The sequence below is a fragment of the Leucoraja erinacea genome, chromosome 11 (assembly GCF_028641065.1).
Source record: "Leucoraja erinacea ecotype New England chromosome 11, Leri_hhj_1, whole genome shotgun sequence".
Taxonomy (NCBI): domain Eukaryota; kingdom Metazoa; phylum Chordata; class Chondrichthyes; order Rajiformes; family Rajidae; genus Leucoraja; species Leucoraja erinaceus.
Genome location: NC_073387.1, coordinates 35,845,338 through 35,858,549, shown reverse-complemented (window position 1 = coordinate 35,858,549; position 13,212 = coordinate 35,845,338). Strand labels below are relative to the sequence as shown.

The 13,212-nt window shown below is 42.4% G+C and overlaps 1 protein-coding gene across 3 annotated transcripts in view; it reads left to right on the top strand.

Annotated features, from left to right (window-relative positions):
* LOC129701679 (E3 ubiquitin-protein ligase TRIM8-like) overlaps positions 1-13,212 on the top strand; it is a 55,796-nt gene that overhangs the window by 28,546 nt on the left and 14,038 nt on the right. For all 3 annotated transcript variants that reach the window (XM_055643025.1, XM_055643024.1, XM_055643023.1), the window contains exons 6-8: positions 3,952-4,088; positions 9,855-9,933; positions 12,812-12,873. In XM_055643025.1, the coding sequence (XP_055499000.1) occupies positions 3,952-4,088; positions 9,855-9,933; positions 12,812-12,873 (278 nt within the window). The remainder of the gene's footprint in view (positions 1-3,951; positions 4,089-9,854; positions 9,934-12,811; positions 12,874-13,212) is intronic.

The window sequence follows — 13,212 nt, the reverse complement described above, 5'->3', positions numbered from 1 at the left end:
TTGGGCTGATCCCTTCAGGTTATATAAGTCAGGTGCAGCATGGCATAAAGCGTGGTCTCAAAATGTATTCAGCAATCTGAAAATCCCTCCTCGTGAATAAAAATACAAAATAGAACTACAGGGCTCTCACTTAACGTTTTTACCCTGTTGCCAGCCGGGCAACCTCGGCAGCTTTTTAGGTTGCCAAATGACAGTTTAGGTGGTCATTTAAGACGGCTTGCATGACGCGTGCGATAATGTGCTCGGACGAAGTGCGTAGTTACCAGTCAGAATTATGGTCAATGAAGCATTCACATATTATTTCTGCTTCAAGTAAAGTCGCAAACTAAACATATTCACCAATCAAGACATGATATATACCACAATAACATGCAGCAAAATTATAATACAGTATCTGAACTCTTTTTACACGTTGCAATTAATGCAATTTCTATTATATCTCTTTCCACTTCCAAACAAAAATCTGGTTGGATTATTCAGCGTATGATCAACCTCGGTGAGATCAAGTGCGGGCTTGGCGATCGCTTCGCACAACACCTCCACTCAGTTCGCAATAACCTACCTGATCTCCCGGTGGCTCAGCACTTCAACTCCCCCTCCCATTCCGAATCCGACCTTTCTGTCCTAGACCTCCTCCATGGCCAGAGTGAGGCCCACCGCAAATTGGAGGAATAGCACCTCATATTTTGCTTGGGTAGTTTACACCCCAGCAGTATGAACATTGGCTTCTCCAATTTCAGGTAGTCCTTGCTTTCTCCCTCCTTCCCCTCCCATTCCCAGCTCTCCCACAGCCTACTGTCTCCGCCTCTTCCTTTCTTTTTCCTGCCCCCCACCCCTCCCGACATCAGTCTGAAGAAGGGTCTCAACCCGAAACGTCGCCTATTCCTTCGCTCCATAGATGCTGCCTCACCCGCTGATTTTCTCCAGCTTTGTCTACCAACGGGATCCCGCCATTGGCCACATCTTCCCATCTCCACCCCTGTCGGCTTTCTGCAGAGACCGCTTCCTCCATAACTCCCTGGTCAATTCGTCCCTTCCAACCCAAACCACCCCCTCTCCTGGCACTTTCCCTTGCAACTGCAGGAAATGCTACACTTGTTGCTTTACCTCCCCCCTTGACTCCATTGAAGGACCCAAGCAGTATTTCCAGGTGCGGCAGAGATTCACCTGCACCTCCTCCAACCTCATCTATTGCATCCGCTGCTCTAGGCGTCAGCTGCCCTACATCGGTGAGACCAATCGGAGGCTTGGCGATCGCTTCGCCCAACAGCTGCCCAACTCGGTGTGCAATAACCAACCTGATCTCCTGGTGGCTCAGCACTTCAACTCCCCCTCCATTCTGAATCCAACCTTTCTGTCCTGGGCCTCCTCCATGGCCAGAGTGAGGCCCACCGCAAATTGGAGGAACTGCACCTCGTATTTCGCTGGCCATAAAGTTGCGGCCTAAAATTGCCAGAGACCCGGAATTGATCCTGAATATGGGAGCTGTCTGTATGGAGATTTGTTTTCTCGTTTATAACATTGTTTACAGAGTACTATGTTTACATATTCTGTTGTGCTGCTGTAAATAAGGATTTCATTGTTCAAATTGGGACGTGAGAGAATAACACACTCTTGACTCTTAACTTGCGTCGCTAATGTGTGGGATAGAACTAGTGTATGGGTGGTCAGTGGTCGGCATGGACTCGGTGGGCCGAAGGGCCTGTTTCCATGGTGTATCTTTAAATTAAACTAAAAACATTAAAACCAGAGGAAATCTAAAGAAGGGTCTCTACCCGAAACGTCACCCAATTTCTTCCATCCAGAGATGCTGGCTGCTGCATGGAGATCCCCCTGCACAATTAAAGCATGGAATAGTCTTCACCCTACCATAGGCACCCAACCAGATGCAACTAAATTTAAGGTGGCTGTTTTTTCCCACAAACCCTTTTTTGCTTAAGTTCAAGTCAAGAGTCAAGAGAGTTTTATTGTCATGTGGCCCAGATAGGACAATGAAATTCTTGCTTGCTGCAGCACAGCAAAATATGTAAACATAATACAGAACAGGAGATAAAAGTTCAGTGTGTCTATATACCATAGACAATATATATATATACACATTAAATAAACAGATAAAATGCAATAGGCTGTTATTTTTCAGAGTTTGGAGTTTGGTGGTGGTGGGTCCATTAGTTTCAATTCCATTTGGAATATTTTTGGAGGGCCAGGAAACCAAGAAGCAAGAGTTACTCCAGGGAGTTACTCCAGCTCCAGCGAGTGATTCTGCGTTGGTTTTCAGCGTCGCAGTGAGGACAGCAATGGCGGCCAGACCTCCCACAATGCAAAGGGAGGGAGAAAGTGGCCAACGCCAACCAGTTGCCATGGCAGTGCACATGTGCAGGGTGGCACATGCGCACAACCACAGCCGATGATTGTGCTGGCCGTGGTTGTGCACATGTGAAGGGGGAGGATGTGCAGGCCGTGACAGTGCGCATGTGCAGGGGGAGGATGTGCAGGCCGTGACAGTGCGCATGTGCAGGGGGAGGATGTGCAGGCCGTGACAGTGCGCATGTGTAAGGCGGCGTGCCATGCCGAGCGGAGACCCGAGACCAGAGAGCCGAGAGTCGAAAGCCGAGCAGAGAACTGAGAGCCGAACAGAGACCGGAGAGCCGGACACGGATGGCGGGCGGAGACCGAGAGTGACAGAGAGAGAGAGATAGATAGGGGGCCCACTCAGAATTAAATGATAGGTGTCCCGGGTGCTTTCCAAGCCGGGCAAAATGGCATGGCTTTTAGGTTGCCCGGCAGGACTGTAGATTACCATTGGCACCCGGGCAACCGCTAATTTCAAGTCCTGAACTATTACAACAATGACACAATATAAAACTATCTGTACAATTTTGACTTCATATTTGATTTTTTTTAAGGCAAGAAAGGATGCAAAGCATAAAAGTTCAATAGAATATCCATAATAGGTATCTGGAAAGTCCGATTTGAACCTGAATTTATCATTGTATGAAAATACTGAACGTCTTAATAGGTTTAAATAATTGCATCAAAGGACTGCAGATGCTGGTTTACAAATAAAAGATACAAAGTGCTGGAGTAACTCAACGGGTCGGGCAACACCACTGGAGCACATGGGTATGTGATGTTTCGGGTCAGGACCATTCTTCAGACTGATTATGGTGGGTTGGAGGAAGCTGGAAGAGAGATGGGGCAAGACCCCACTATCCATGTTCTCCAGACATGCTGCCCGAGTGCTGGGTTACTTTCACACAATGTCTTTTTTTTAACATACTTTCGCACTTTATGTCTTTTTTTTACATCAAAAGAGATTTTTTTAAATTTTCTATCGTCTTTGTATTTGTAGGTTATTTCACCATTCCTATGCTCTTTTTGTGTGAGGAAAGACATGGGAAGGAACAACAGGCAAGATTTCCCATAATATTTATGTATAGATGGTGCAATGCATCATTTCAACATTGATCTACATTAATCAGAGGACTATGTGAACATATAGGAAAAAAAAACCTTTATAAGAAGTTTCCACAAAAGGACAATATATTTGAAATTTATCTAACAGGTCGTGTGATAATTGATAGGGGTAGAATTAGGCCATTTGGTCCATCAATTAGGCCATTCAATCATGGCTGATCTCTCTCCCTTCTAACCCCATTCTCCTGTCTTCTTCCTTTAACCTCTGACACCTGTACTAATCAAAAATCTATCTATCTCAACCTTAAAAATATCCACTGACATGGCCTCCACAGCCTTCTGTGGCAAATCATTCCACAGATGCACCACTCACTGACTAAATAAATTTCTCCTCATCTCCTTCCTAAAAGAACATCCTTTAATTCTCAAGGACAGGTTGACTATAATAAAACAAATTGTACCAAACAGTTTGAGGTATAAAGGATTTTAGAAGAAACTCTTGTTTTCAACCTAATGGCTGTAAAACTATTTCAGGATTTCCAACAACAATACTGAAGTAGAAACACTCAGGGTTTCCTGGAAGAAGCTTGATGAGTCTACAATATCGACCATTAAACAAGAAACTAAACGGATTTTTGAGATGTTAAACACACTAATTTTTGATCACCCTGGTACGTACTTAACACTGGTTGTGAAACCTATTAAGGCAGCACCTATTTGATATGTAATAAAATATGTATTAATTATGTGAGAAATACAGTACAATTCAGAACTATGGTTTATAATGTCCCATGTATTGCAAAGGTTCAAAGGTTGAAAGGTTCAAAGGTCAGTTTATTGTCTTGTGTATCAATTAAGGTACAGTGAAATCCGAATTACCATACAGCCATACTAAAAAAAAAGCATCAAGACACACAACTACATAAAAGTCAACATAAACATCCACCACTGTGGATTCCCCACATTCCTCACTGTGATGGAAGGCAATAAAGTCTAACCTTCTTCCTCTTTATTCTCCCATGGTCGGGGCAGTCGAGCCATCTGCAGTTGGGGCGATCGAAGGCCCTGCAGGCGATGATCGAAGCCCCCGCATCATGGCGATCGAAGCTCTCGCACCGGGGCAATCATAGCCCCTGTGTCGGGGCGGTCGAAGCTCCCGCGATCGGGGCGGTCGAAGCTCCTGCAGCTTTGTGATCCCCAAATTGGTCTCAAACCAGGGACCGCGAGCTCCACGATGTTAGTCCACAGGCTCCCGCAGTTGGAGCTCCGAGGTCGATCCCCGACAGAGATCGACAGCTCCACGATGTTAAGTCTGCAGGCTCCTGTGGTTGGAACTCATGAAGTCAGTCTCCAGCAGAGGCCACTAGCTCCTCGATGTTAGGCTGCAGTGGGAAGGAGATATGATACGGAAAGAAAATCGCATCTCCGTCGAGGTAAGAGATTAAAAGAGAGTTTCTTCCAACCCCCCCTTCCCCCTCCCCGCACATAAAACAAGCTAAAGAAAACAAAAACATCCATTTAACATATACTACAAACAAACAAAGAAGGAAGGGATGAGGCAACCTGTTGGCGAGGCGGCCATTGCTGGCGCCATCTGGTGGTTGTTCACTGATTCTCAAAGTAAATTGGAAAAACATTAAAAAAAGGATAATTAATTAGTATATCATGAGTACAAGGGTCACCACAGAGAAATTATAATTTTTTTTGCAATTTTGTCTCACTGAAGTTACATTATTTGATATTTAGTAGGCAATAACCAAATAAATTACTAAGCAATAAAATAGGAAATAGGCATATAGAGAAAACAATCCAAGGAATACACGCTCTTGTATATTTAAATCAAGAAATGGTTTATCTAGAGAATAAATTGTAACATTTTTCATAAGATAGTATTGATAAAGTCAGGTGAAGAAATGAGGAGTAAGTTACTGCCAAGACAGTGAAGTAATTCCACAGCAATTGAGGATGATGAATTGAAAGATAGAGCTGGTATTCATAACAGGCAAGAGACACTAATGGCGAGAATGAAAGAAAAATTCTTGGTGGCAAGATATCAAAATTAGCCAATAAAGGATAAGTAATTGTGACCAAGGAGGTATCTGATTATATTTATGAAGTGTATTTTAACGATAAATTCAATCATATGTTTTATTGTGACTGGAATGATATTGGAGAGAATGGGGAATAGGAGCTCAATAAAGAAACTGGAAAAATGTTACATCATGTGATACAGAGCAATAAATATGTTTCAGAATGTAAGAATCCTTCACTATGAAAGAGAAGGGAAGACTGACAGCAGTCCTTCAATCCTCAAAATTATTTGAATGATGGTTTTATTCAAACATTTTCTATGAGATATTGTTTTATATGTCATTTTTATCCTGACAGCGTGGGATAAATTTAAGATGACATAAAATTAATGATTTAAGGGAAGTGGAAAAGTTGAGGCGGTTGATATCCCGTTGGCAGTTGGTAATAAAAAGGTCTAAAGAAGGGAGAGGGCCATCCGGGGGTCCAAGAGGTGGGGGTCTGGTTGAAAAGGGGTCATCACTGGGTGGTGAGGACTCCTTCCCAAAGAAAACCTTTAGCTGCCTAGAGTATGCACCTGAAGATATCCCTCACCAGGAGTTTTGGGACTGGGGCTGCAGCTCCAACACCCACCAGTGCAACTTAGAGTAGGAACCTCAAAAAAAATGCATATGGCTGTGACATCGAGCCAGTTACATAGAAACATAGAGAATAGGTGCAGGAGGAGGCCAATTGGCTGATCATCCACTATCAGTAACCCGCGCCTGGCTTTTACCCATACCCCTTGATTCCGCTAGCCCCTAGATCTCTATCTAACTCTTTTAAATTAATCCAGTGAATTGGCCTCTACTGCCTACTGTAGCAGAGAATTCCACAAATTCACAACTCTGGGTGAAAATGTTTTTTCTCATCTCAGTTTGAAATGACCTCCCCTTTATTCTTAGACTGTGGCCCCTGGTTCTGGACTCCACATTGGGAACATTTTTCCTGCATTACATTGTCTAGTCCTTTTTATAATTTTATACGTTTCTATAAGATAACCTCTCATCCTAAATTCCAGTGAATACAAGCCCAGTCTTTCCCATCTTTCCTCATATGATAGTCATGCCATCCCGGGGATTAACCTCATGAACCTACTGCCTCAATAGCAAGAATGTCCTTCCTCAAATTAGGAGACCAAAACCACACACAATACTCCAGATGTGGTCTCACCAGGGCCATGTACAACTGCAGAAGGACCTCTTTACTCCTATACTAAAATTCTATCGTTATGAAGGCCAGCTTTCTTCACTGGCTCCTGTACCTGCATGTTTACTTTCAGTGACTGGTGTACAAGGACACCCAGGTGTCGTTGCACTTCCCTTTTTCCTAATCTGACACCATTGAGATAATAATCTGCCTCGTTGTTCTTGCCACCAAAGTGGATAACCTCGCATATATCTACATTATATTGCATCTGCCATGCATCTGCCCACACACTCAACGTGTCCAAGTCAACCTGCAAACTCCGAGCATCCTCGTCACAGTTCACACTGCCACCCAGTTTTGTGTCATTGCAAATTTGCTAGTGTTACTTTTAGTCCCATCATCTAAATCATTAATATATATTGTAAATAGTTGCTGCCTCAGCACCAAGCCTTGCGGCACTCCGCTCACCACGACCTGCCATTCTGACAGGGACCCATTTATTCCTAATCTTTGTTTTCTGTCTGCCAACCAATTCTCTATCCATGTCAATACCCTACCCTCCAATACCATGTGCTCTAATTTTACCCACTGATCTCCTGTGTGCGATCTTATCAAAGGTTTTTCGAAAGTCCGTATACACTACTTCCGCTGGCTCTCCGTCATCCATTTTATTTGTCATATCCTCAAAAAATTCCAGAAGTTTAGTCAAGCAGGATTTTTTCTTCATATATCCATGCTGACTTGGACGAACCCTTTTATTGCTATCCAAATGCGCCGTTATTACTTCTTTAATAATTGACTGCAGCATCTTCCCCACCACCAATGTCACGTTAACTGGTCTATAATTCCCCATTTTCTCTCCCGCTCCTTTCTTGAAAAGTGGGATTACATTAGCTACCCTCCAATCCACAGGAACTGATCCTGAATCTATAAAACATTGGAAAATGATCACCAATCCATCCACAATTTCTAGCCACCTCCTTGAGTACCCTGCGAAGCGGACCATCAGGCCCTGGGGATTTATCAGCCTTCAGTCCCATCAGTCTACACAATTTCTCGCCTAATGCAAATTTCTTTCAGTTCCTCTGTCTCCCTAGATCCACTCTCCTCTAGTACATCTGGGAGATTGTGTCTTCCTTGGTGAAGACAGAACCAAAGTACCAGTTCAACTCATCTGTCATTTCCTTTTTCCCCATAATAATTTCACCTGTTTCTGCCTTCATGAGACCCACTTTGTCTTTACTAATCTTTTTCTCTTAACATACCTAAAGAAGCTTTTACTCTCATTCTTTATATTCTTGGCCAGCTTCCCTTCGTACTTCATCTTTTCACCCCGTATTGCCCTTTTTGTTACCGTCTGTTGTCCTTTGAAACGTTTTCCAATCCTCTGGCTTCCCGCTACTCTTTGCTATGTTATACACCTTTTCTTTTAGTTTTATTCCATCCCTAACTTCCCTTGTCAGCCACAGTTGCCTCTCACTTACCTTAAAGTCTTTCTTCTTCGTTGGAATGAAATGATCCTGCATCTTCTAGATTATGCCCAGAAATTCTTGCCATTGCTGTTCCACCAACATTCCTGCTAGGATCCTTTTCCTGTCGACCTTGGCCAGCTCCTCTCTCATGTTCACCAAATGATTCTGATAGTGTGTCCCCCTGCTCCATTTCTCCACCATATGACTACAGAGAGAAAATTGGAATGTATTCAAGAGAGAGTTAGATATAGCTCTTAGAACTAACGGAATCAAGGGATAAGGGGAGAAAGCAGGAATGGGGTACGGATTTTGGATGATCAGCCATGTTCGTATTGAATGGTGGTGCTGGCTCGAGATGCCAAATGGCCTACTCCTGCTCCTTTTTTCTATGTCTCTATGTTGTCCACATTTTTGTGGACAACATCATGTGAATGGTTTTACACCTGCTGGCTAGATTACAATATATCCAGAAAATCTGGCTGCAGTAAAAAGCACATACTTCACCAGCAGAAAATGTATTTTGTTGTGGTTGAAGATGGGGCCAGGACCATGATCTCTCTGAATATAGACACAAAAAGCTGGAGTAACACAGTGGGACAGGCAGCATCTCTGGAGAGAAGAAATGGGTGACGTTTCGGATCAAGACACTTCTTCAGACTGGTTAGGTATAAGGGAAACGAGAGATATAGGCAATGATGTAGCGAGATAAAGAACAATAAATGAAAGATATGCAAAAAAGCAATGATGATAAAGGAAACAGGCCATTGTTAGCTGTTTGTTAGGTGAAAACGAGAAGCTAGTGTGACTTGGGTGGGGGATGATCAATATATTCTGTACGCCGTACTTGCTATTTAAGGCAGAAATGTCAGGTGATATTAAGCAGCTTTGTGAGCTGTTTATTTTTAAATGGGTTCCTTAGAAGACAGACTCCCTCTCCAAGTATCGTTTAAGAAGGAGCTGCAGATGGAACTGCAGAACTGAATCTGACCTTTCAGTCCTGGGCCTCCTCCATTGCCAGAGGCCCAGCGCAAATTGGAAGAACAAAACCTCATATTTTACTTGGGTAGTTTACACCCCAACGGTATGAACATTGACCTCTAATTTCAGGTAGTCCTTGCTTTCTCCCTCCTTCCCCTCCCATTCCCAGCTCTCCCACATAGCCTACTGTCTCTACCTCTTCCTTTCTTCCCCCCCCCCCCCCCCCTATGACATCACCTTCGACCCGAAACGTCACATACTCCTTTTCTCCATAGATGCTACCTCACCCGCTGAGTGTCTCCAGCAGTTTTTGTCCCCTCTCTAAGTATCGTTAGTCTGCTTTATGAAAAGAGCAGAAAACATAAAGAGTGTAATGGATTGTATGGTAAACAAAAATGTAATCAACTTAATAATGTATGTGGTTATTACAGTGCAAAAATGTAATAGCTAGTTGGAATTTCAGTACAAAGTCTATTAATGTAATAGCTATAATTGAGAAGCCGGACCTGAGGTACAATCAGTGACTGGTTCAGGAATTGATAACAATAAGCAGAAAGCATTAGTGTTGTTTTTTCTTAGATATCGTATAACACATGAAATAAATCAATATTCTATAAAGGCTACACGCATGTCTCATCTGATATGGTTATTTAAATGATTTTATTTCTTCGGGATTTATTACCATAAATTAAATTAATCCTCAAATCTATAAGAACACATAGTATAAATTGGTAACCTTGTTCTGTAAATGAATTTTTTACAAACATTTAGTTCATTCAAATGATGAAGTATCGGAAGAAAGAGTTCCATTGGAAGATGAAAACGAGGAGGATAATTTGCCAGACTCCATGTGAGTAATAGTTCAATAGTTTTATGATACTTTGTCACATGCACCAAGGTACAGTGGAATTTTGCATGCAATTCAGTGAAAATCTTGCTGTACACTTAAGTCCAAGAGTGTAAGAAAATAGATTGCAGTGAGGAGGTACACTAGAGTTGCCACATTTCTGGCACCATCTTGCATCCTTCAAGTTTCATGTAGAGTCTAAACTTGGTCTTAAAGACAGTGACAGCACAGGGTCAGAGCTGTTGGGGTTGGCCTGGCCAGGCGATGTTGTTGATGTCCTCCACCGCTGCACCTCCGCTCTATGCCGCTGCAGGCCACATCCGATCCACGCGCTCTGCCTCTATGGGGACCTCAGAGGCGCCCGATCCCATGGATCTCCAGGCAGCTGCAGGGCCTTCAGTGACCCTTTCCACCAACACATTGACCAGGACACATTGACCCACCAACACACCGTCCCTTGCTTCACACAACCACTGCTCCCATTCCGTGCACCGGGTCACCTCTCGCAGTCGACCTTGGAACACCCAGAGTACCCATGATGGGTGAAGGAGATAAGTCCCCAGTCATTTTATGTGGAATATTGACCTCTAATTTCAGGTAGTCCTTGCTTTCTCCCTCCTTCCCCTCCCATTCCCAGCTCTCCCACATAGCCTACTATCTCTACCACTTCCTTTCTTTTTCCCCCCCCCCCCCCCCCCCCCCCTCCCATGACATCAGCCTCGACCCAAAACGTTGCTCTACTCCTTTTCTCCATAGATGCTACCTCACCCACTGAGTTCAACATTCCTCAACAGTCCAACATTCCTCTCCTCCATCCACCATTCTATGTTTCCAAGATATTGAAAGCTAGTCTACTAATTTACTGCCTAATATCAGCAGTAAAGGTTGGATTGCTTAATACGGTGATGCCACTCAACCTGATGACATTAGAAAAAATAGTTTTAAATTCAGAATAAGCAGAAAATAGATAGAAAATCTTTATTGGTGAATTCAGTCTGCACAGATAGTATCATTAATCAAGACGCTCCAGTAATTTGCCAGATTATTTTTATATTTACCATTCATTTTGTGAGAGTGCGATTAGTTCACACACATTGGAATGACTGTTATAATTTGTGGAAAAAATATTTGTGAAATTTAAGTGACTAATAATATATGTTCCAAGGCAATGAGAACTAGGATGTCATTACCAATTGCTACTCTGAGCTTTATTGCTCTGTACTTAATTGAGGTCAAGTAGACTCTAAAAATAATGTATTTTCCTGACAAAACCAGCATACATCCTCTAAGCTCCTAGTGTACAACAATGTGTCATTGAGCCCTGTCTCTGCTTCCCAAAATGTTAAATGTTAAATGTTACTTGCAATTATACTATTAGTTTGAGCAAAACGCTCAGCTAATATTCCACATAAAATATTTTATGGCTGAAATATTTCATAGGTTACGAGGGGTGCAATTGAAATAACCTTGGGAAATTGCTCATTTTGCTACCAGGCTACCAGGCAAATATTATTGTAAGTATGGTGCCACATCCCTGAGATGAACATTGTAGATGTGGGGAGGCTTTCAAGCCCTAAAGAGATGAACAATCGATCCCCTTGTTTCATTTCCTCTCATCTTGCTGCAACAGTGTCAATATAACTGGTCCAATGTCACTTCTGTTCAGAGGGATGGTGTTGATGACAGGGGTCTTTGTGATCTTGATGTCATTAATGGCATTGGGAAGTGACAGTGTTTTATGTTGTTCATGAGGATCTTTACTATTTATGATGTTATGAATGTTCCGAGTTATATGGCAACACAGTCTAGATATTAGGTTCTGTAACAGGTCCCTGTCAATAGGTTCATTCCCAGAGAAGTGGTGGTAAAGATTAAAAACTGGATAATTATCAGTGAACAGCCACAATCCTAATAATGTGTTTCAGAAGAAAAGTTATTAATGAAGTGCCTGCAGATAGGCTAAGGGATGCATCAATGATAAAGCCAGCAGTTACGCCTGGTGTTTAGACTTTTGCTTTAGACTTTAGACTTTAACCTAATACATCTGCTGAGAATCAAGCGATCTCCACCGGTGTAAATGGAAAGGTGGCACAAAGCAGATCTAGCATTGCCAAAGATGGAGATGGTTAATGATGAGACAGATATGGGCATCAGATACAGGAAGGACAAAGGCATGATACTTGATACACCTTTGCAAGATCAACTGCACTTATTGGTACGTTGCTGAAGAGTCTGTTTGTGCATGGTCATACTTCTCAGATATCCAAAAGGTTGTAGAGATAACCAGAAATCTAGAACTCCAGACAGAAGAAACAACCTCGCTGCCACGATGCCAATACAATTCATACACGTTGAATGTTCCATTGTCACATTGCACTCTGACTTGTAATAAATGCAAAACCACATGTACAAAATCATGAGAGGAATAGATTGGGTAGATGCGCAGACTATCTTGCCCAGAGTAGAGGAATCTAGAACCAGAGGACACAGGTTTAAGGTGAGGGGGGAAAGATTTAATGGGAACCAGAGGAGTAACCTTTTCACACAAATGGTGGTGGGTGTATGGAACGAGCTGCCGGAGGAGGAACGTTTAAGAAAGATTTAGACAGGTACATGGATAGGACAGTTTTAGAGGGATATGGGCCAAACGCAGGCAGCTGAAACTGGTTAGATGGGACATGTTGGCTGGTGAGGGCAAGTTGGGCTGAGGGGCCTGTTTCCTCACCGTAAGACTCTATGACTATGCCTCTTGGAACACCATCAATAACAGTTAATTAATCATTAATAATTAATCTATATAGCACTCCATTAGAAGCAGTGTTTTAAAGAATGCCTGGAGAGCTTGAGAACTAACAAACATTTTATTTTTAAATTATTATAGGAAACCCACAGGTACCACTGGAGAGGTCAGAAGAACACAGTATACATCTCTGTTTTGCAAAGGTATTTAAAGTAGACTGATATATATTCGAGAACCTGCCCAAAAATCTGAGGCAACAATAACCTTGCTGCAAGTTGTAATCATTATATTCAAACCATGAAACATTCCTTTTCTAAGTGTCAAAATTATTTCTAATCTTTAGTATCTTTAATTTGTGGAATTCCTTCCATCTGTTCTGAATGTCATATAATTCAATTTTTATTATCGCAAGGCCACTCCCAATAAAACACTCAGGATAATTCAAATTTATTATAAACATGATATATCTGTGAGTGAATGTGAAATTGTTACTGAAAAATACAGAAGACGACAACCCAAGTAAAAGAAGGAAGCATTTATTT